Genomic DNA, 24,746 nt, shown 5'->3' on the forward strand with positions numbered 1-24,746 from the left:
GATTATGAGTGTCAAAGGCAGGGATACTCAAATCTGGTCTCCAGATTTTGGTCTCCAAGTACTGCTGATGTAAATTCTTCGCTCTAAGCAGGGACTGATTAAGACAGTGCTCGTGAGTGGAATCTCTAACCAACCAGTGACAATGAGTTTACTCTGTTCAAAAAGAAAACCGGCAGCACTTTGGCACTCCAGGCTCAAATTTGAGTACCTCTGATCTAGGGCGTTTGAACTAGGAACTATGAGTCAATGAAGATGGAGGTGGGTGCTGAGGTGTACCTGGTCCCGTCCTGCTGCTTCCTGTCGAAGGAGGTGCTGCGGGAGATGGCCCCCTGAGCGTAGTGGAACATCTGCTGCCCGGGGCTGGGGCCCTGTGTGGGGGAGGCCCGGGACATGGATGGGCCGCCACCCGGGGCGGTCGAGACGCGGTGCCAGCCGGCAGCCGTGGTGGTCTTGTACTCCACCACGGGGACGCGGTACATCTCCGAGCAGCTCCTGATAGAATAAATCAAATGACACATTAGCAATTCAGCGTCTTACAAAACAATCTTAAAACGGTGAAGTACATGTACTTACATTATACTGTAAGAGCATGAGTAAGTGTTGTTACCGTGTTATTAAGTGCATCTAATGTAAAAAGTGTGAATCCTCTTACTTGCCAAATAGGCTATACTGTAAGTCAATGGGAGAGTTAAGTTGAGATTTGGCAGATGGACTGCATTTTAAGAGATTTTTCACAGCCCGTTACATTTTTTCCTCAAACCTCACTAATTGATACGTCCATTTCCAAACTGGTATAGCACCGTTCCACCTCTTTCTTGTTTGATTTAAATGTCAGAATATGGTATTAACCCAATATTATGAGTGCAAACTTCCCATTGTATTTGGGACCAGTCGCTGCTAACTTGTGTCCAACTTCATCCCTATTTACTGCTACTTTGCTACAGTTAAATATGTTAAACATTTGCTGATGGATATGAGCTGCATTGACTAAGCCTGTGGCCGATTGACATCAATAACACTGGTATTAGTATTTTATTTGGATCCCCGTTAGCGGTTGCGAAAGCAGCAGCTACTCATCCAGGGATCCACACAAAACATAACATTAATAGACAACATTGATTAATTTAACAAGCCCTTGAGGTCATGACTACAGAGATCATTAGCTTTGAACTAGCCAAGTCCCAAAAGTCTGGGTCCCAAAAGGCATCCTATTTCCTATTCTGAACAAAAATAATGTAAAGTGTTGGTCCCATGTTTCATGAGCTAAAATAAAAGCTCCCAGAAATGTTCCTAACGCACATACAGTACAAAACAATGGATAATGTTCTCACTTTCACCCTGCTTGATTCCTGTTAAAACATGATTTGGCAAGTCTCAAGTTCTCAACACAACAGTTCACCAACCAACCCAACGACTCCCTTGGAATGTCCCAAAAAAATGGCACAGCACGAAAACCCGGTCTTGATTCATACATGTTGGCCCAGTCTCAAATGGCACAGGCCCATAGGGCTCTGGACAAAAGTAATGCGCTACGTACACTGAACAAAAATACAAATCAACAATGTCAAAGATTTTACTGAGTTACAGTTCATATAAAGAACAACAAAAAAAATCTGTCAACTGAAATAAATTCATTAGGCCCTAATCTATGGATTTCACATGACTGGGAATACAGATATGAATCTGTTGGTCAAAGGTACCTTAAAAAAAAGGTAGGGGCGTGGATCAGAAAACCAGTCAGTATCTGGTGAATTTGCCTCATGCAGTGCAACATCTCCTTCACATAGAGTTGATCAGGCTGTTGATTGTGGCCTGTGGAATGCTGTCCCACTCTTCTTCAATGGCTGTGCGAAGTTGCTGGATATTGGCGGGAACTGGAACAAGCTGTCGTACACATCGATCCAGAGCATCCCAAACATGCTCAATAGGTGACATGAAGAGTACGGCAGTGCCGTCATAACTTGATTGATGTGACGGCTAACATGTCCTGACATGTCATTTTGCGGCCTTTTATGCATTCTAGTAGAGTTAAATATATTGCTCAAAAAAATAAAGGTAACACTTAAACAACACATCCTAGACCTGAATGAAATAAATAATCTTATTAAATACTTTTTTCTTTACATAGTTGAATGTGCTGACAACAAAATCACACAAAAATAATCAATGGAAATCCAATTTATCAACCCATGGAGGTCTGGATTTGGAGTCACACTCAAAATTAAAGTGGAAAACCACACTACAGGCTGAACCAACTTTGATGTAATGTCCTTAAAACAAGTCAAAATGAGGCTCAGTAGTGTGTGTGGCCTCCAAGTGCCTGTACGACCTCCCTACAACGCCTGGGCATGCTCCTGATGAGGTGGCGGATGGTCTCCTGAGGGATCTCCTCCCAGACCTGGACTAAAGCATCCGCCAACTCCTGGACAGTCTGTGATGCAACGTGGCGTTGGTGGATGGAGCGAGACATGATGTCCCAGATGTGCTCAATTGGATTCAGATCTGGGGAACGGGCGAGTCAGTCCATAGCATCAATGCCTTCCTCTTGCAGGAACTGCTGACACACTCCAGCCACATGAGGTCTAGCATTGTCTTGCATTAGGAAGAACCCAGGGCCAACCGCACCAGCATATGGTCTCACAAGGGGTCTGAGGATCTCATCTTGGTACATAATGGCAGTCAGGCTACCTCTGGCGAGCACATGGAGGGCTGTGCGGCCCCCCAAAGAAATGCCACCCTACACCATGACTGACCCACCGCCAAACCGGTCATGCTGGAGGATGTTGCAGGCAGCAGAACGTTCTCCACGGCGCCTCCAGACTCTGTCACGTATGTCACATGTGCTCAGTGTGAACCTGCTTTCATCTGTGAAGAGCACAGGGCGCCAGTGGCGAATTTGCCAATCTTGGTGTTCTCTGGCAAATGCCAAACGTCCTGCACGGTGTTGGGCTGTAAGCACAACCCCCACCTGTGGACGTCGGGCCCTCATACCACCCTCATGGAGTCTGTTTCTGACCGTTTGAGCAGACACATGCACATTTATGGCCTGCTGGAGGTCATTTTGCAGGGCTCTGGCAGTGCTTCTCCTGCTCCTCCTTGCACAAAGGCGGAGGTAGCGGTCCTGCTGCTGGGTTGTTGCCCTCCTACGGCCTCCTCCACGTCTCCTGATGTACTGGCCTGTTTCCTGGTAGCGCCTCCATGCTCTGGACACTACGCTGACAGACACAGCAAACCTTCTTGCCACAGCTCGCATTGATGTGCCATCCTGGATGAGCTGCACTACCTGAGCCACTTGTGTGGGTTGTAGACTCCGTCTCATGCTACCACTAGAGTGAAAGCACCGCCAGCATTCAAAAGTGACCAAAACATCAGCCAGGAAGCATAGGAACTGAGAAGTGGTCTGTGGTCTCCACCTGCAGAGCCACTCCTTTATTGGGGGTGTCTTGCTAATTGCCTATAATTTCCACCTGTTGTCTATTCCATTTGCACAACAGCATGTGAAATGTATTGTCAATCAGTGTTGCTTCCTAAGTGGACAGTTTGATTTCACAGAAGTGTGATTGACTTGGAGTTACATTGTGTTGTTTAAGTGCTCCCTTTATTTTTTTGAGCAGTGTAGTTACACACACACACACACACACACACACACACACACACACACACACACACACACACACACACACACACACACACACACACACACACACACACACACACACACACACACACACACACACACACACAGCGGTCTACGGCACTGCATCTCAGTGCAAGAGGAGTCACTACAGTCCCTGGTTCGAATCCAGGCTGTATCACATCCGGCCGTGATTGGGAGTCCCATAGGGCGGCCCACAATTGGCCCAGCGTCATCCGGGTTTGGCAGGGGTAGGCTGTCATTGTAAATAAGATTTTTTCTTAACTGACTTACCTAGTTAAATAAAAGGTTGCACACAGACACACACACCAAAAAGTTATTTTGTTGGAATTTACATGTCCCCATTACCAGTAAAACATAATCAAAACCTATTTCTTTCACTTACTTGCTCTGCTGTTTCATTGTGCATTTGTTCAGTCATTTCATTCTCAACCAGGATTTCATCATACATGTCAAGCAGTGAAGTTTCAGCTCTCTGTCCGTCCATGATCTCTCTTCCTCGGTGCGCACTGTCACTGTGTCCGTTTCCATCTTGTCCAGCTGTGTATGTAACATTTCATGTAAACCCTGTTTCTTGTCTGCATCGAAGTAGCAGTCCTTGTACCTAGCATTGAGCATGGTGGCGACACAGTAAAGAAGCTCAGAGAGAATACCACCGAATCGCTTATTCACAGCCTTGAGTACTTTTGTACGTTTTAACCCCACGGTCTGTGTCGGCAGTTTTGTTGAGCAGGCGTTTCAATGCCATGACAGAGGGTATCACGTCTGCTGCAGATGCAGTTGAGCTTATTTCTCGAGTGGCGCTAGGAGTGTGTTCATGTTTCCAAGTTTCAAACATGTTCTCAAATGCCATTGAAAGCAGTGGTATGAGAACCAGCAGGTTCTTGAGCATGCAATACAGCTTTCCTCTGTACGACATCCTAGTCGGCCCATTGTGCTGTCAGACTCAGCATGCTCATGGGACTGACATCGCTGGTCCAAATGTTAGTTGTGACGCCCATAGCAAGTAGCATAATGAATTCCATTATCTTGGCTTTAATGGATTTCGCCTTTGAGTTGTCTCGCTGAAATTTTCTTACTCTTTCAAATGACTGCTCAACTTGAACTTGTTTAGTTGTTGGAAGTGTGCGCTTAGTATTTTTCTGCTTTTGTTCTGTGTAGCGCTGTATTTTCGTGGCGTCATTAAGTCATCTACTTACGTTATATACGTATGCACTTCAGCTTTGACATTGGTTCTGCACATCGGCGTTAAACTAGAGGCCGATGTTGGCATTTTTAGCTAATATCGTCCGATTCCAATATGCTCACCGATATATCGTGCATCCCTAATTTACATCCCTGTTAGTGAGCATTTCTCCTTTGCCAAGATAATCCATCCACTTGACAGATGTGGCATATCAAGAAGCTGATTAAACAGCATGATCATTACACAGGTGCACCTTGTGCTGGGGACAATAAAAGGCCACTCTAAAAATGTGCAGTTTTGTCACACAACACAATGCCACAGATGTCTAAAGTTGAGGGAGTGTGCAATTGGCATGATGACTGTAGGAATGTCCACCAGAGCTGTTGCCTCACAAACACAGACCACGTGTAACCACGCCAGTCCAGGACCTCCACATCCAACTTCTTTACCTTCGGGATCATTTGAGACCAGCCACTCTGACAGGTGATGAAACGGAGGAGCATTTGTCTGTAATAAAGCCCTTTTGTGGGGAAAAACTCATTCTGATTGGCTGGGCCAGGTTCCCAAGTCCCATGCTCACCCATAGCTGTGCCCCTGCCCAGTCATGTGAAATCCATACATAAGGGCCTAATGAATTTCTTTCAATTGACCAATTTCCTTATATGAACTGTTACACAGTAAAATCGTTGAAATTGTTGCATGTTGCGTTTACATTTTTGTTCAGTGAAAGAATAAACAACGCTTGGGACAGCTGTTTTTGTAAGAGCTATTTAGCCTAGTTTAAGTTAAGTACAAAGAAGGAGGAAGTGGTGTTTAACCTGTTATGGATAGGGGGCAGTATTTTCACGGCCGGATAAAAAACGTACCCAATTTAATCTGTTTATTACTCCTGCCCAGAAACTAGAATATGCATATAATGGTTTGATTTGGATAGAAAACTCCCTAAAGTTTCTAAAACTGTTTGAATGGTGTCTGTGAGTATAACAGAACTCATATGGCAGGCCAAAAACTGAGAAGATTCCAAACAGGAAGTGCCCTCTCTGACCATTTCTTGGCCTTCTTTTGCCTCTTTATTGAAAACAGAGGATCTCTGCTGTAACGTGACACTTTCTAAGGCTCCCATAGGATCTCAGAAGGCGCCAGAACGTTGAATGATGACTCTGCAGTCCCTGGCTGAAAAACAGTAGCGCATTTGGATAGTGGTCGATCTGAGAACAATGAGACGGGTGCGCGTGTGCACGTAGAGAGTCCATTTTACATTTTCAGTCTTTGAACGAAAACGACGTCTCCCGGTCGGAATATTATCGCTATTTTACAAGAAAAATCACATAAAAATGTATTTTAAACAGCGTTTGACATGCTTCGAAGTACGGTAATGGAATATTTTGAATTTTTTTGTCACGATACGCGCCGGCGCGTAACCCTTCGGATAGTGTCTTGAACGCATGAACAAAACGCCGCTATTTGGATATAACTATGGATTATTTGGAACCAAACCAACATTTGTTGTTGAAGTAGAAGTCCTGGGAGTGCATTCTGACGAAGAACAGCAAAGGTAATACAATTTTTCTTATAGTAAATCTGAGTTTGGTGAGTACCAAACTTGGTGGGTGTCAAAATAGCTAGCCTGTGATGGCCGGGCTATCTACTCAGAATATTGCAAAATGTGCTTTCACCGAAAAGCTATTTTAAAATCGGACATAGCGATTGCATAAAGGAGTTCTGTATCTATAATTCTTAAAATAATTGTTATGTTTTTTGTGAACGTTTATCGTGAGTAATTTAGTAAATTCACCGGAAGTGTTCAGTGGGAATGCTAGTTCTGAACGTCACATGCTATGTAAAAAGCTGTTTTTTGATATAAATATGAACTTGATTGAACAAAACATGCATGTATTGTATAACATAATGTCCTAGGAGTGTCATCTGATGAAGATCATCAAAGGTTAGTGCTGCATTTAGCTGTGGTTTTGGTTTTTGTGACATTATATGCTAGCTTGAAAAATGGGTGTCTGATTATTTCTGGCTGGGTACTCTCCTGACATAATCTAATGTTTTGCTTTCGTTGTAAAGCCTTTTTGAAATCGGACAGTGTGGTTAGATAAAGGAGAGTCTTGTCTTTAAAATGGTGTAAAATAGTCATATGTTTGAAAAATTGAAGTTTTCGGATTTTCGAGGAGTTTGTAATTCGCGCCACGCCCTATTATTGGATATTGGAGCGGTGTTCCGCTAGCGGAACATCTAGATGTAAGAATTAACCTACCTCCTGGGTGTGCCGTCCTCATGGGGCTGGACGATGACCACACTGACCGTGTTGGACGTGCGCAGCAGGTCGATCATCTGCTCGTGGGACAGTGTGGCCACGGCCACCTTGCAGATCTCCATCAGCCGGCTGCCCGGACGGAGACCCACCTGCCAGGCAAAGCCGAAGGGCTCCACGTCTGCCACCACACCCTCGAAGTTGACGTGGAATCCCAGCTGGCCCAGACCGTTCCGCCGGAGGGTCATCTCCACTGTCTCGCAGCCCCGGGTGACAATCTAGGGCGACATGACCAAGAGAGTAAATTTCAGTCTACTTTGATCTAATGGCTTTATTAGGGTTTATCCATGTTGGCAACTGTTTTGAAAAGTTATGAGCATTACCTTATAAGCCCTAATGTAGATCAACCTTTACCCCAGTTAAAGTTGCTAATTACTGCCTTTCCGTGACGTTGTGGTTTGACCTAATCCACACAAATACAAAACCTAAATAGCACCGAAGCTGATGAGAACTTAAATTATTCTCCCTTTCCATTATAAAGTTGGTTGAAAGGACTAAGAGCTCCATTCAATCAAACTTGGCAACAAAAACAGAATATTGTCCAAACGTGGCCTGAGCTGGCCTCTTGAAGTGCAGGAAACAGTTACGGGATTTGACAAAAAAAGTTTGCCAACAACAGAAGAAATACCTAGATAATTTCAGAATAAACCAGCCAATTGCACAATGTCAAGCTCTGCAGAGATTAGGGTTGTCACGATGCCAAAGGTTAAAAAACACTAGCTCTGTTTGGAGTGGCAACGTGTCACTATTTTTCATCCAGATTCCTCAGTTCTTCACCCCTTTTTAGCATCTTAAAGCCTGGGAGTCTGAGGCGAATGGCATTGTGACAACCCTAGCAGAGGCTTTAGACACCTTTGGATAATCTAATTTAAACGAAATTAAAAGGGCTTGGGATAGAGAGCTCAGGGACACCCGACCCCATACGACCTCTCGTCACTCCCCCTAAATAATACAATTATCAACCAAATGACTCAATCAATTCGTGGGAAAAAAGCAGGAGGAAAGTACACGCCCTGGCAGGCCTTTATTACCACCAGTGATTCAAGAACAGTAACTTTTAACAACAAACATATTGTTGTGAGGCTGAGGTAAAGTGGCGGTATAATGGGGGACATCTGCTGACCTGCTGACTAAACTGCTGTGACTTGGGCTGGCTCCCAGGACTTGAGTAATCATCTCACTGCAGTGTTCACTCATAGTAAACTATTTAGCTTAACAAAATCTTTTCACATCAGATTTTTTACAGAGCTGATCTGACTGGTCAAAATATCAATTAGTTAAGAAAAAAAAATCTGAATTGGGCTGGCTGTCGAAACGCAGCCAAATACTGAGGTACAAGGTTTTATGCAAGTGTCTTATGATAAATATGTCTCAGGCAGAGGTTGTCAATCTTCTCCCTGGGCCAGTGTGGGTACAGCCAAGAAGAACAAAACCAAGTGATCAACTAAACCTACTCTTCAGTAAATACTTGGAGAAGTTGAATCAGATATGTTCCTTGTGGGTCCGATTGACGACCCCTGGTTTAAACATTGAGGCGGGGTTTCCCGGACACAAATTAAGCCTTGACTAAAAATCAATCTCAATGGAAAATCTTAATTGAAAATGCTTTTTAGTCCAGGATTAGGCTTAATCTGTGTACAGGATGTGTAGCACTGAATTATGTTGTCTTTAAGCCTCCCACACAACCTTCTTACCTCCAACCTCTGCATGATCTCCCGGACATCGTCCCAGCATCCTTCCTGCGTGGAGAACACCACACACTCGCCTCGCTCGTAGAAAAGCCGGACGCTCCCGGATGTTGCGCTCCAACCGAGGACGTCGCGGCAGTAGCAGTTGAACACCACCTCCTTGGATGCCTCTTCGATCAGCACCACAAACTCATTGGAGATGGCCAGCAAGCAGCCAATGTCTGCCGACTGGCCAAAGTCCCGGGCCACCACGGCCCAAGTGACCGCCCCGTAGCTCTGGAGGTGGGCGTTCCGCCGGGGTCGGCTGCGCTCCTTCTTCTTGACACCCAACGAGATGAAGCTGAACTTGGCCGCTGAAGAGTCCACAGGGGTGGCGCTTACAAAGTTCTCGGCCAAATCCTTCAGGTACTCTTGGCGCGTGCGCATGGCCATGGCGCGGAACTTGTCCGACTTATGCACCGCATTCTCGCCGTTCATCATCTTGGCCAGGAGGAAGTCCCGGAACATGGCCGACTTTGGGAAGAACACCCCCTGCGGGATAGGAGGACCGAAGGCGGGCACGTCTTTAGATCTGGTGACCGCCACACTAAAACAATAAAGACAAACAGCCATTTTAATCCCTCTGTCGTTTTGCATCATAATCTTTTCTAAGTAACACAAATAGGTCATAACAATACATTTGAGAGAGATCTGTTGGGAGATCTGTTCCATTGTGTGAATATAATGGACTACACTAGCATACTTTTATAATGCTCTATTATAAACAGAGGTTTGGTTTCAGTTTAAACAAATAGGGGTCATTTCAACCCTCACAGTGGTGTAGGTAGTGACAAGCAACTGGTGTTTCTGTATGATCAGAATTCTGATTCAACACTCAGGTCCTCTAACAGTAAGGCCCGGAAATCATTGTAGTGGATTTTCTGAAGTTTCTTTGAATTGTACAGCAGCATATCCAAATCAAAATGAAATCAAAACAGATTTGGAGATGTTATCACAGGTGCAGCAAAATGCTTGTGTTTCAAGCTCCAACAGTGCAGTAATAGCTAGCAATTAAAAATCGTAAAATACACAATCAAGAAAAAAACTAGCAATGTCAAGAGACTGGAATATATATACACATACATATAAATGATGTGTAAAGGCAGTATGGACAGTATTGTACAGCAGTAGTTATACAGATTGAGCCATGACTAGAATTCAGTATATAAAGTGAATTCTGAAAGTATTCTGACCCCTTGACTTTTTCCACTTTGTTACATTACGGCCTTATTTTTCACTCATCAATCTACACATAATACCCCATAATGACAAAGAAAAAACAGTTTAACATTTGTATTTATTTATTAAAAGTAAAAAAAACGTTAATATTATATTTACAAAAGTATTCAGACCCTTTACTCAGTACTTTGTTGTATCACCTTTGGCAGCAATTACAGCCTCCAGTCCTAGGTTTGAAGCTACAAGCTTTGCACACCTGTATTTGGGGAGTTTCTCCCATTCTTCTCTGCAGATCCTCTCAAGCTCGTCAGGTTGGATGGGGAGGGTCGCTGCACAGGTATTTTCAGGTCATTCCAGAGATGTTTGATCATGTTCATGTCCGGGCTCTGGCTGGGTCACTCAATGACATTGAGACTTGTCCCGAAGCCACTCCTGCATTTTCTTGGCTGCGTGCTTAGGGTCATTGTCCTATTGGAAGGTGAATCTTAGCCCACAGTCTGAGGTCCTGAGCACTCCAGAGCAGGTTTTCATCAAGGATCCCTCTGTACTTTGCGTCATTCATCGTTCCCTCAATCCTGACTAGTCTCCCAGTCCCTGCAGCTGAAAACATCTCCACAGCATGATGCTGCCACCACACTTCACTGAAGGGATGGTGCCAGGTTTCCTCCAGATGTGACGCTTGGCATTCAGGCCAAATAGTTCAATCTTGGTTTCATCAGACCAGAGAATCTTGTGTCTCATGGTCTGAGTCATTTAGGTGCCTTTTGGCAAACTCCAAGTGGGCTGTCATGTGCCTTTTACTGAGGAGTGGCTTCCGTCTGGCCAATCTACCATAAAAAGGCCTGATTGGTGGAGCGCTGCAGAGATGGTTGTCCTTCTGGAAAGTTCTCCCATCCCCACAGAGGAACTCTGGAGCTCTGTCAGAATGACCATCGGGCTCTTGGTCACCTCCCTGACCAAGGCCCTTCTCCCCCGATTGCTCAGTTTGGCCGGGTGGCCAGCTCTAGGAAGAGTCTTGGTGGTTCCAAACTTCTTCTGTTTAAGAATGATGGAGGGCATTGTTCTTGGGGACCTTCAATGCTGCAGACATTTTTTTGGTACCCTTCCCCAGATCTGTACCTCGACACAGTCCTGTCTCGGAGCTCTATGGACAATTTCTTCGGCTTCATTGCTTGGTTTTTGCTCTGACCTGCGCTGTCAACTGTGGGACCTTATATGGACAGGTGTGCACCTTTCCAAATCATGGTCAATCAATTGAATTTGCCACAGGTGGACCCCAATCAAGTTGTAGAAACATCAAGGATGATCAATGGAAACAGGGTGCACCTGAGCTCAATTTCGTGTCTCATAGCAAAGGATCTGAATACTTACGTAAATAATGCATCTGTTAATTAATTATTTTTTTTATTTGCAAAGATTCCTAAAAACCTGTTTTTGCTTTGTCATTATGGGTTATTGTGTGTAGATTGATGAGGAAAACAGTGAATTTGATACATTTTAGAATAAGGCTGTAACTTAACAAAATGTGGGAAAAGTCAAGGGGTCTGAATACTTTCCGAATGCGCTGTAAATATAAAGTGGTTAAACAGTATGTAAACATTATTAAAGTGACCAGTGTTCAATGACTATGTACATAGGGCAGCAGTCACTAAGGCGCAGGGTAGAGTACCGCATGGCAGCCGGCTAGAACAGTGAATAAGGTTCAGGGCAGGGAACTGAGTGGAGGCCGGCTAGTCGGGACTGTAACAGTCTGATGGCCTGGATATAGAAGCTGTTTCTTAGTTTCTCGGTCCCAGCTGTCTTCAAGATGGTAGCGGGGTGAACAGGCTGTGGCCCGGGTGGCTGAGGTCCTTGGGCTGAGCACACACTCCTGTGAAGCCCCTGTGTTGAAGATCAGCGTGGCGGAGGTGTTGTTGCCTACCCTTACCACTTGGGGTCGGCCCGTCAGGAAGTCCAGGACCGAGTTGCACAGGGAAGGGTTCAGACCCTGGGCCCTGAGCTGTAATCGATGAACAGTATTCTTACATACAGTACCAGTCAAAAGTTTGGACACGCCAACTTATTCAAAGGTTTTTCTTTATTTTTACTATTAGAATAATAGTGAAGACATCAAAACTATGAAATAACACATATGGAATCATGTAGTGACCAAAAAATGTGTTAAACAAATCAAAATATATTTAAGATTCTTCAAAAGTTGTCTTTCTTGGCCCAAGCAAGTCTCTTCTTATTGGTGTCCTTTAGTAGTGGATTCTTTGCAGCATTTCGACCATGAAGGCCTGATTCACACAGTCTCCTCTGAACAGTTGATGTTGAGATGTGTCTGTTACTTGAACTCTGAAGCATTTATTTGGGCTGCAAACTCTGAGGGGGGTAACTCAAATGAACTTATCCTCTGCAGCAGGGGTAACGCTGGGTCTTCCTTTCCTGTGGCGGTCGTCATGAGAGCCAGCTTCATCATAGCGCTTGATGGTTTTTGCGACTGCACTTGAAGAAACGTTCAAAGTTCTTAACATTTTCCGGATTGACTGACCTTCATGTTTTAAAGTAATGATGGACTGTCGTTTCTCTTTGCTTATTTAAGCTGTTCTTGCCATAATATGGACTTGGTCTTTTATCAAATAGGGCTATCTTCTGTATACTCCCCTACCTTGTCACAACACAACTGTTTGGCTCAAACGCATTAACCTGTTGGGGCTAGGGGGCAGTATTTTCACGGCTGGATAAAAAAACGTACCCGATTTAATCTGGTTACTAATCCTACCCAGTAACTAGAATATGCATATACTTATTATATACGGATAGAAAACACCCTAAAGTTTCTAAAACTGTTTGAATGGTGTCTGTGAGTATAACAGAACTCATTTGGCAGGCAAAACCCTGAGACATTTTCTGACAGGAAGTGGATACCTGATGTGTTGAATTACCCTTAAGCCTATGCCATTGAAACACACAGGGGTTGATTAATGTTTTGGCACTTCCTATTGCTTCCACTAGATGTCACCAGCCTTTACAAAGTGTTTTGAGTCTTTTACTGTGAGATCTGACCGAACAAGAGCCATGGAACGGTGATGGCCGATTAGACTCTGGCGCGCGAGTTCATGTTGGGTACCCTCGTTCCAATACGTTATAAAAGAGAATGCATTCGTCCACCTTGAATATTATTCATGTTCTGGTTAAAAAAGGCCTTAATGATTTATGCTATACAACGTTTGACATGTTTGAACGAACGTAAATATATTTTTTCCCCTCGTTCATGAAGTGAAGTCCGGCGGGCTTAGATCATGTGCTAACAAGACGGAGATTTTTGGACATAAATGATGAGCTTTTTTGAACAAAACTACATTCGTTATGGACCTGTGATACCTGGAAGTGACATCTGATGAAGAGAATCAAAGGTAATGGATTATTTACATAGTATTTTCGATTTTAGATCTCCCCAACATGGCGGCTAGTCTGTATCGCAACGCGTATTTTTCTGGGCGCAGTGCTCAGATTATTGCAAAGTGTGATTTCCCAGTAAGGTTATTTTTAAATCTGGCAAGTCGATTGCGTTCAAGAGATGTAAATCTATAATTCTTTAAATGACAATATAATATTTTACCAATGTTTTCTAATTTTAATTATTTAATTTGTGGTGCTGACTTGACTGCCGGTTATTGGAGGGAAACGATTTCCTCAACATCAACGCCATAGTAAAACGCTGTTTTTGGATATAAATATGAACTTGATAGAACTAAAAATGCATGCATTGTCTAACATAATGTCCTAGGAGTGTCATCTGATGGAGATTGTAAAAGGTTAGTGCATCATTTTAGCTGGTTTTATGGTTTTGGTGACCCTGTCTTTGAATTGACAAAACATTACACACAGCTATTGTCAATGTACTCTCCTAACATAATCTAACTTTATGCTTTCGCCGTAAAACCTTTTTGAAATCGGACGACGTGGTTAGATTAAGGAGATGTTTATCTTTCAAAGGGTGTAAGATAGTTGTATGTTTGAAAAATTTGAATTTTGACATTTATTTGGTTTCAAATTTGCCGCTCTTGAAATGCACCTGCTGTTGATGGAGTGCACCACGGGGGGGACGCTAGCGTCCCACCTAGCCCATAGAGGTTTTAAGAAGGAAAGAAATTCCACAAATTAACTTTTAAGGCACACCTGTTAACTGAAATGAATTCCAGGTGACTACCTCATGAAGCTTGTTGAGAGAATGTCAAGAGTGTGCAAAGCTGTCATCAAGGCAAAGGGTCGCTACTTTGAAGAATCTCAAATATAAAAAAATATTTCGATTTTTTTTAAACTTTTTTGGATACTACATGATTCCATATGTGTTATTTCATAGTTTTGATGTCTTCACTATTATTCTACAAATATTAAAAATAAAGAAAAACCCTGGAATGAGTAGGTGAGTTCAAACTTTTGACTGGTACTGTAGGTATTTATCTTGTTCAGGTGGGATTGGGCAGGGTGCAGTGCAATGACAATCGCCCGGGGTCTGTTGAAGCGATATGTGAATTGTTGTGGGTCTGGGTTTCAGGTAAGGTAGAGGTGATATGATCCTTAATAACCTCTTGGGGCTAGGTGGGACGCTAGCGTGCCACCTGTGGTGCACTCCATCAACAGCAGGTGCATTTCAAGAGCGGCAAATTTGAATCCAAATAAATGTCAAAATTCAAATTTTTCAAAAATACAACTATGTTACACCATTTGAAAGATAAACATCTCCTTAATCTAACCACGTTTTACGATTTCAAAAAGGTTTTACGGCGAAAGCATAAATTTAGAGTATGTTAGGACAGTACATTTACAAGAGTTGTGTGTAATGTTTTGTCAAGTCAAAGACAGGGTCACCAAAACCATAAAACCAGCTAAAATGATACACTAACCTTTTACAATCTCCATCAGATGACACTCCTAGGACATTATGTTAGACAATGCATGCATTTTTAGTTCTATCAAGTTCATATTTATATACAAAAACAGCGTTTTACTATGGCATTGATGTTGAGGAAATCGTTTCCCTCCAATAACCGGCAGTCAAGTCAGCGTCACAAATTAAATAATTAAAATTAGAAAACATTGGTAAAATATTATATTGTCATTTAAAGAATTATAGATTTACATCTTTTGAACGCAATCAACTTGCCAGATTTAAAAATAACCTTACTGGGAAATCACACTTTGCAATAATCTGAGCACTGTGCCCAGAAAAATACGCGTTGCGATACAGACTAGACGTCATGTTGGGGAGATCTAAAATCGAAAATACTATGTAAATAATCCATTACCTTTGATTCTCTTCATCAGATGTCACTTCCAGGTATCACAGGTCCATAACGAATGTAGTTTTGTTCAAAAAAGCTCATCATTTATGTCCAAAAATCTCCGTCTCGTTAGCACATGATGTAAGCCAGCCGGACTTCTCGTCATGAACGAGGGGAAAAAATATATTTCCGTTCGTTCAAACATGTCAAACGTTGTATAGCATAAATCATTAGGGCCTTTTTTAACCAGAACATGAATAATATTCAAGGTGGACGAATGCATAGCCTTTTATAACGTATTGGAACGAGGGTACCCAACATGAAGTAGCGCGCCAGGTGTCTAATGGGACATCACCGTTCCATGGCTCTTGTTCGGTCAGATCTCCCTCCAGAAGACTCAAAACACTTTGTAAAGGCTGGTGACATCTAGTGGAAGCAATAGGAAGTGCCAAAATATTCCTAAACCCCTGTGTTTTTCAATGGGATAGGTTTAAAGTCAATACAACACATCAGGTATCCACTTCCTGTCAGAAAATGTCTCAGGGTTTTGCCTGCCAAATGAGTTCTGTTATACTCACAGACACCATTCAAACAGTTTTGGAAACTTTAGAGTGTTTTCTATCCATATATAATAAGTATATGCATATTCTAGTTACTGGGTAGGATTAGTAACCAGATTAAATCGGGTACATTTTTTTTATCCAGACGTGCAAATGCTGCCCCCTAGACCCAACAGGTTAACTAGCCTCTCAAAGAATTTCATGATGACAGAAGTGAGTGCAAGGGGCGATAGTCATTTACCTTCACTTTCTTGGGTACAGTAACAATGGTGGACATCTTGATGCAAGTGGGAACAACAGACTGGGATATGGAGATGAAATATGTCCATAAACACATCAGCCAGCTGGTCTGCATATGCTTTGAGGACGTGGCCCTGGCAGTCTTGCAAGGGTTAACACTTAAATTACTTACTCACGTCGGCCACAGAGAACGAAAGCACAGAGTCCTCGTGAGTGTCGGTGGCCATGTCGGGGGCTCGATGTCGTTTTCCTCGATGCGGGTGAAGGCGTTTAGCCCGTCCAGGAGTGAGGCGTAGATGTCCGTGGCGTGGCTGGTTTTCCCTTCATAAATCGGTGATTGTCTGGAGTCTCTGTCACATATGTATCATGTCTGAGCCATTTAATGCAAATCCACTGTGTACTGTTGTTTTGCCTCTTGATTGTGTTACTGAGGTCGTAGCTGGTCTGCTTGTACACGTCCATGTTCCCAGTCACCTTGCCATGGTTAAATGCGATGGTTCGCGCTTTGAGTTTTGCGCGAATGCTGCAATCTATCCATGGTTTTTGGTTTGGACTAGTTCTAATCATCACAGTGGGAACAACATCCTCTATGCACTTCCTTATTAACCCATTCTTCGAGTCAGTGTGTACGTAAATACTGTTCTCAGAGGTGACCCAGAATATTTCCAGTTCCGCGTGATCAAAACAATCTTGAAGCATAGATTTCAATTGGTCGGAGCAACATTGAGCAGTCCATACCACAGGAGCTTCCTGTTCCTGTTTTGCATAGCAATGATCCACGGTTTGTGTTGCGCATGTAGCACAGGAGATGTGTTGATAGAATTTCTGTAGCGTTTTCCTCAGATTTCCTTTATTAAAGTCCCCAGCTAGAATAAATGCGGCCTCAGAATAAGCGGTTTCCAGGTTGCACATAGAAAAGTGTAGTTCCCTGACTGTCGGCTTGGGTGGGAATATACACGGCAGTGACGATGACCGAAGAAAATTATTTTGGGAGTTGATTCACTTGATTCAACAATCATTAAGAGGTACTTCTGAATGATTGACTCTTGTAATGATTGGATTCCAGCCTTATTGAAATTGGGCCCTTAGGTACATGAATGATTGAATAAATGCAAGTTAATGTAAACTAGCTCTACACATCTCTCACACCAAGTGTTCTAGAAGTATCGGTGGTCTGCTTTGCTCACCTATAGCAAACATTTTCTGTGCAAGGGTTGTGGACTTTGACGATGACGAACACGTGCTGGAAGTGTGAGCGAATGTTTTGGGGAGTGAAGGGAAGAGCACCAGGTTCCTGGAAGATGACGGTGACAATGTCATTTCCAATGTGTCTCTTCCTCAGTAGCTAAATGGCAAGAAAAGGAAACGGAAAAGAAAAAGCACATTAGAATTCAGAAAAGTAAATGCCCTTACAGTACATGAGAGACTATGACAGTGTCTCAATGGTCTCAAAAGGCTGATGACCTACATGGTGGTAATATATCCCATCCTTTATCACGAGTCAAGCTGTTAAGTGGTCAAGGAAAGGATATGGAGGACAGTAAAACCTGTTCATTTGGAGTCTATCAGAGGGCATGTGGGAGCTACAGTACTGTCATATTGCTTACACCAATCATATCCTTGCCAAATCAACAGAAGTGCTAAAGGCAGTGGCTAGGGTCCAGAGGTTTCTAACAGGGCGATAGCCTCCTCATCAGGAGGCCATAGTCTGTTAAGTCCCTTGGTGTAGGTGGTAAACAAACGGGATAAGTGGTGGAATAGGCCGGATCAAGGGGCCCATTGCAGACCTTTTTTTTTGGGGGGGGGGGGGGGGGGGGGGGGCGGCAGGGGGGTTGCAGCTAATCTCAGAAATCAAATGGGATCCCAGGGGAGGAATGAAACTTCAAATCCTGATAATCAAGGCCCAAGACACATGCTATGCACAAGACATTTGGCCCGTTCTAATTTCCCTAGAGCTTGGAAATGACACTGGCCCTAATTCCTGTATAGGTGGCTTTCTATGAACGCGGGGCAGTTTGTCAACCCTGATTCCTTGGACATACTCTGCAGAGGGCCACAGCTTTAAGATGGCCTAAAATCTTTATTACTGTAACTGAATTTCAGACCTCCAGAATTGTCCATTAATTAAAAAAAACATAATTGAATTAGAGGTCGACCGATTAACTAGGTGCGATTTCAAGTTTCATAACAATCGGTAATCGGCATTTTTGGACGCCGATTATGGCCGATTACATTGCATTCCACGAGGAAACTGCGTGGCAGGCTAACCACCTGTTACGCGAGTGCAGCAAGGAGCCAAGGTAAGTTGCTAGCTAGCATTAAACATATCTTATAAAAAACAATCAATCTTCACATAATCACTAGTTAACTACACATGGTTGATGATATTACAAGGTTAACTAGCTTGTCCTGCGTTGCATATAATCAATGCGATGCCTGTTAATTTATCATCGAATCACAGCCTACTTCGCCAAACGGGGGATGATTTAAGCGCATTCGCGAAAAAAGCACAATCGTTGCACGAATGTACCTAACCATAAACATCAATGCCTTTCTTAAAATCCATACACATAAGTATATTTTTTTAAACCTGCATATTTAGTTAAGAAATTCATGTTAGCAGGCAATATTAACTAGAGAAATTGTGTCATATATATATATATATATATATATATAAAAAAATAAAAAAAATATAAAAACAATAATCTGAATGCTGTTCCCAAGAGCTTTACGTAAGATACTGCTTACAACTACAAAGCAAATAGAATCAACATGGTGCACATGACAATTCATTTATAGACCATGTTGCTATGGTCTAGATGGAAAGACCCACCCAGGCATATTTAGACACCAAGCAGAGTGGGGAATTTAATTGAGGAGTGCATGCGAAATTGTTGTCGTGGCAACATCTCCAGCAATAGCATTTCCAATTAACAAGTCACTGACTGGGGGAAATTATGCACAACTCCGAAATGATGAGTGCCAATTTCTAATATTGGAGAGCAGATTGTGACTAAAGGACCAACATGGCAAGCTACCAGTTGTAGTAAAGGGGTAGAAACTATAAGGAATGTTCATGATAATGATCACTATAATGATGATAAAAAAGGGTTGCAGTTAGAGAAAAATATACTTTTTTCAGAGCAGCATCAATTTTTTTCGCTTGACTTGAGTTTCCGGGGGGGGGGGGGGTTTCACTAAGCTAACATTTGGAATTGTTTTAAGATGGTCATAGCAAGGATCATTTGGCTATTTGATGTTGAATTTTAGAACCCCTTTATGTATCCCAAATTTTGAATTTGGGCTCACTACACTTAGCCCATAGAAACACATTGATAACCGATTCATACATATTATTTTTGCACATATTTAACCCAATTTTTTGGGTCTGACAAACACAGCTGTAAGCTCAGCCACCTTCCACTGCACATTTGGAAGGCTGTCCCCTGGCGGATCCGGTGGATTGAGACGCGGCCCATGCAATAAAATAGATATGCATGCTAGCAGATAGCCATAGACTTCCAGTGTCCACTCACCTGTTGTCTGTTGTTGGGGGTGTAGGGGAGCAGTGTGGACACGTGGAACATCAGCTCATAGTCTTTGTAAGTAGTGTAGAGAGAATGTGTTCCAGTGGAATCCGCTGGAACACCCAAACAAAGAATTTAGGTCAGACCAGCTCAGACAGGGACATTCTAAACAACAGAATTTAAAATAATGTAATACTGTAGTCTCTGGAGAAAAAAAAATCTAATTACATGATCTGCAATAAGATCATTGTATAGAGCAATAATAATCCTGTGGTATTGCCAGGGACGGACTGGGACCAGAAATTGGCATTTCCAACACTCTGGACCATTCGTTTCCTTGGGGCCTCCCATTATTAGTCAAATAACAATAATACTGTTTTAAGACAGATCAGCCAATCTTGCATTTGCCTGAAATGCCCTATGGCCAGTCTGTTTCTGGGTATTTCTAAATGTCCCGTTCTCTTTCCCCAGTGCTTGGAAACGACACTGGCCATCGTTCCTGTATAGGTGGCTTTACATGAACGCTGGGCAGATTGCGTGTCATTTCCAGGAATCAGGATGGACAGACGGACACAGCTTTAAGATGGCTTAAAATCTTGACTGCTGTAACTGAATTCCAGACCTCCAGAATAGCCCATTAATCAAAAAACTGTTATCTGAATACTTTTCCCAAGAGCCTTATGTAAGATGTTGCTTACAACTGCAAAGCAAATAGAACCAACAGAGTACACATGACAATTCATTTATAGAGAGTGTTGCTATGGTCTATATAGACAGACCCACCCGGGTTTATTCACAGACACCAAGTCGAATCAAGCTTTATTTATACAGCTCATTTCAGACATGGAATGCAACGCAATGTGCTTCACAGGAAAAAAATGAATAAAAATAACAAGGAAAAGAAAAGCTGAAATATTTACTACACAACAAACAAGAATAAAAACTAAAGTGTGACAAAAACTGAATAACTAAAAAGCACCCTAAGGAAAAGCAAAGCTAAAAAGATGAGTTTTAAGATCTCTTAAATATTTGTCCACAGGTTTGGCCCGCCTCAGGTTCTCTGGCAGGCTATTCCAGAGGCTGGGGGCATAATAACTATAGACTGCCTCTCTACCAAGCAGAGTGGGGAACTTAACATGGAGTGCATGCGACCAGCCCATCTTTTATTTGACTGAACTGCCCAATGGTAGGCCTATTTCTAAATTCCTATATTTCAGCAGAGAGATATACAGAAATCTCTATATCTATATTAATATACACTGAGCAAAAATGTAAACGCAATATCTAGTGTCGGTCCGATGTTTCATGAGCTGAAATAAAAAAAATCCCTGCAATTTTCCATACGCGCAGAAACCGTATTTATCTAAAGCTTTGCGCTCAAATGTATTTACATCCCTGTTAGTGAGCATTTCTCCTGTGACAAAATAATCCATCCATCTGACAGGTGTGGCATATCAAGAAGCTGATTAAACAGCATGATCATTACACAGATGCAGCTTATGTATTAAAGCCCTTTTGTGGGGTAAAATGTATTCTTATTGGCTGGGCCTCCAAGGCCCGCCCATGGTTGCACCCCTTCCCAGTCATGTGAAATCCATAGGTTAGGGCCTAATGAATTTATTTCAATTGACTGATTTCTTTATATGAACTGTAACTCAGTAAAATCTTTCAAATTGTTGCATCTGTCTTATCTGTCTGTACAGTATATACACTACCGTTCAAAGGTTTGGGGTCACTTAGAAATGTCCTTGTTTTTGAAAGAAAAGCAAATTTTTTGTCCATTAAAATAACATCAAATTGATCAGAAATACAGTGTAGACAATGTTAATGTTGTAAATGACTATTGTAGCTGGAAACGGCAGTTTTTTTTATGGAATATCTACATAGGCGTACAGATGTCCATTATCAGTAACCATCACTCCTGTGTTCCAATGGCACGTTGTGTTAACTAATCCAAGTTTATAATTTTAAAAGGCTAATTGATCATTAGAAAACCCTTTTGGAATTATGTTAGCACAGCTGAAAACTGTTGTTCTAATTAAAGAAGCAATAAAACTGGCCTTCTTTAGACTATTTGAGTATCTGGAGCATCAGCATTTGTGGGTTCGATTACAGGCTCAAAATGGCCAGAAACAAAGAACTTTCTTCTGAAACTTGTCAGTCTATTCTTGTTCTGAGAAATGAAGGCTATTCATTCCATGCGAGAAATTGCCAAGAAACTGACGATCTTATACAACGCTGTACTCCCTTCACAGAACAGCGCAAACTGGCTCTAACCAGAATATAAAGACGAGTGGGAGGCCCCGGTGCACAACTGAGAAAGAGGACAAGTACATTACTGTATCTAGTTTGAGAAAGAGACGCCTCACAAGTCCTCAACTGGCAGCTTCATTAAATTGTACCCGCAAAACACCAGTCTCAATGTCAACAGTGAAGAGGTGACTCCGGGATGCTGGCCTTCTAGGCAAAGCTGCAAAGAAAAAGCCATATCTCAGACAGGCCAATAAAAAGAAAAGATTAAGATGGGCAAAGAACACAGACACTGGACAGAGGAACTCTGCCTAGAAGGCCAGCATCCCAGAGTCGCCTCTTCACGGATGACGTTTAACACCCCTACTCTTACGATAAGTGCCATGGGATCTTTAGTGACCATAGAGAGTCAGGACACCCGTTTAACGTCCCATCCGAAAGACAGCACCCTAACACAGAGCAATGTCCCCAGTCACTGCCCTGTGATATAGACCAGAGGACAGGGTGCCTCCTACCGGCCCTCCAACACCACTTATGCGTATAATAAAAATCGTATTAAGTGTTCAAAAAAAAATCCTGGCCATGTAACGCCTCAAGCATTTTTCAGTGTACAGAGAGACATGGACTTTTTTCTGAATGTTTTTTTTGCAATCTACCACATTTTTTCAAACTTCCAAGTTTACTCCCATCAAAAGATATATAATTCAAAACTGAATTATTCTTCTTTTCAGTTGGTCTGTACAAGAGGATGTACAGTATGTGTCCAGCTGGGCCCTCATCCTCTAATTTATTGAACATTTATCAAGCATATGATACATTAAATGATAATAAAATATATAAAACAAATGTGTGTGTTGAGTCATGAACTCTTACTTTTGTTGTCCAGCTGGGCCCGGTACTTGGTGAAGCCCTTCAGCCTGACCCTCTGGCCCAGCAGCTCCATGAACTCCTCCAGGGCGGGGCTGGCGCTCTCATTGTTGTACATCTCCTCTTCGGTGCTCTGGCCCGCCTGGCAGTACATGATGCCCACCTTGTGCTGGAAGCTCAACTGGAATGACAAAGAACAATAGGGGTGGGGTTATGACATGCCAATGTCTGCCCAATATCTGTTTATGCTATGCTAATGTGTGGAAGAACCTGAGGTTATGACCTGCCTATGTCTACCTGAATGTCTGTTTATTATACGATAATAAATATATATTTTTTTAATCTCAATTCAAATCTTATAAAAGGTAACTGGCATAACGCTTATGAAACATTTCTCCAAATGCTTGGGCTCATGACCAAATTATAGCAGGTGTTATTTTTCAAAAGACACGTTACTTCAGAGCAACACAGATGGGACATACAGTATTCAACGATGCATTCCTCCTTATCTACACTCTTGATTGAAATGCTCTGTAGCTCCAGAGACGGTTGCCGGTGCATGGTGTCAAATTAGACTGAAACGCCCCTGTAAGCACTCAGGGAGGGAAGGATATATCAAGCGGTGTACCAGCCCAGCGCATTTTATCTCCTGCTATCAACACCTATTACCTGACACCAGGTGCTGAGATTGTTCAGATGGCTAGCGCTAAGTGTGCTATCAGAGGAGTTGACGCACACAAAGAGGAAATAATTTGTGTGAGTGGCCCTCAGACCACACCTAACGGTTGGTCCTGAATAATTTATTAATCTTAGAAATGCTGTAGGATGAAACTGGGTTTTTTGTGTGTGGGGGAGGCTTGGAGGGGACGGGGGGGTGCGCGAGACCAGGATCAGCAGACCCTTGCGAAACTCAAAGAAGGACAGTGGGGGGGAGGTGCTCACTGCTCACAGCTAGGCAAGATGACGAGACGAGCGGTCAAAAGAAAAATGCATTAAATCGAGAAGTCTCAATTTGCTTGGCTGATCTCTTCCCATCTCTCCCAATGTCGTGGCAACACTGCAAGAATTCAGTGGGGGTTGAGGCTATATTGTTTTGGATAAGGGGAACGGAAGCTGTGCCGCCTTAGTAAATGATTCACACTTGAGGGGGATAGGGGAAGTACTGCTGGTAAAGCGAAGTTAGATTGCCATTGATGGTTGTCTTTACTACGTATCTCCACGGTTGCTTAACGAGTAGCTAACAATAATAGCATTCCAGTCCTACTTACAGTAGATATAACCGGCGAAAGCTCATGATATTATCACATCAATGAAATGTAACATAATTAAACTTAGTTGAATTAAAGAACATGGAATTAAACTTAATCAAATTGAGGAATAAGAGAGTTGACCCCTAGACATTCCTTGAGGTCAAAATTCCTCCTCCTCGCCTCTCACCAGCTTTGCTCCAATAGATTTACAAACCACCTGCCACGCTCCCCAAATGAAAGAGGCTTGTATGAAACTTGATCTCATCAATACTCTGATATTGCACCCTGATGCCATTTCTCCCCCTGCTGTTACTTGCTTTAGGGATTGATCTGTCTTGATGCACGTCTCTGGTTACCCAGAAATCCAAGTACATGGCAATACCGCTTATTGTTTTTCCCCTGTCCAGAGATGAGTGAATATTCCACCATACTGATACTAGATACCGGAGCCATGGTAGCATAGAAATATAATTACTAGAATGGGAGAAAACCCCTCAGACGGTGGCAATTGGATTTCTTTGCATGGTAGTCATAATTGGGAAAATAAATGTCATTAAATCTAGCCTCTGACTGAGTGGTGAGTTGCGTATTTGTACAATTTCCTGGTTTCCCACTGTGCCAGACATAGCCCGAAAGGCAGTATGCTGTGCTTGATTGATGATAAGGGCTCAAAAACAGCAAACTCCATATCTGGGATTTTGCTTAACACAGTAAA

General features: G+C 42.7%; 1 protein-coding gene across 3 annotated transcripts in view; it reads right to left on the reverse strand.

Annotated features, from left to right (window-relative positions):
- The window catches only part of LOC106564812 (signal-induced proliferation-associated 1-like protein 2), a 120,171-nt gene that overhangs the window by 31,185 nt on the left and 64,240 nt on the right, over positions 1-24,746 (reverse strand). For all 3 annotated transcript variants that reach the window (XM_014131235.3, XM_014131236.3, XM_014131233.3), the window contains exons 5-10: positions 22,788-22,962; positions 19,674-19,777; positions 17,325-17,482; positions 8,856-9,435; positions 7,105-7,379; positions 277-492 (exon numbers count right to left, since the gene is read on the reverse strand). In XM_014131235.3, coding sequence (XP_013986710.1) covers positions 277-492; positions 7,105-7,379; positions 8,856-9,435; positions 17,325-17,482; positions 19,674-19,777; positions 22,788-22,962 — 1,508 coding nt within the window. The remainder of the gene's footprint in view (positions 1-276; positions 493-7,104; positions 7,380-8,855; positions 9,436-17,324; positions 17,483-19,673; positions 19,778-22,787; positions 22,963-24,746) is intronic.

Source organism: Salmo salar, chromosome 12 (genome assembly GCF_965601325.2).
Source record: "Salmo salar chromosome 12, fSalSal1, whole genome shotgun sequence".
NCBI lineage: Eukaryota > Metazoa > Chordata > Actinopteri > Salmoniformes > Salmonidae > Salmo > Salmo salar.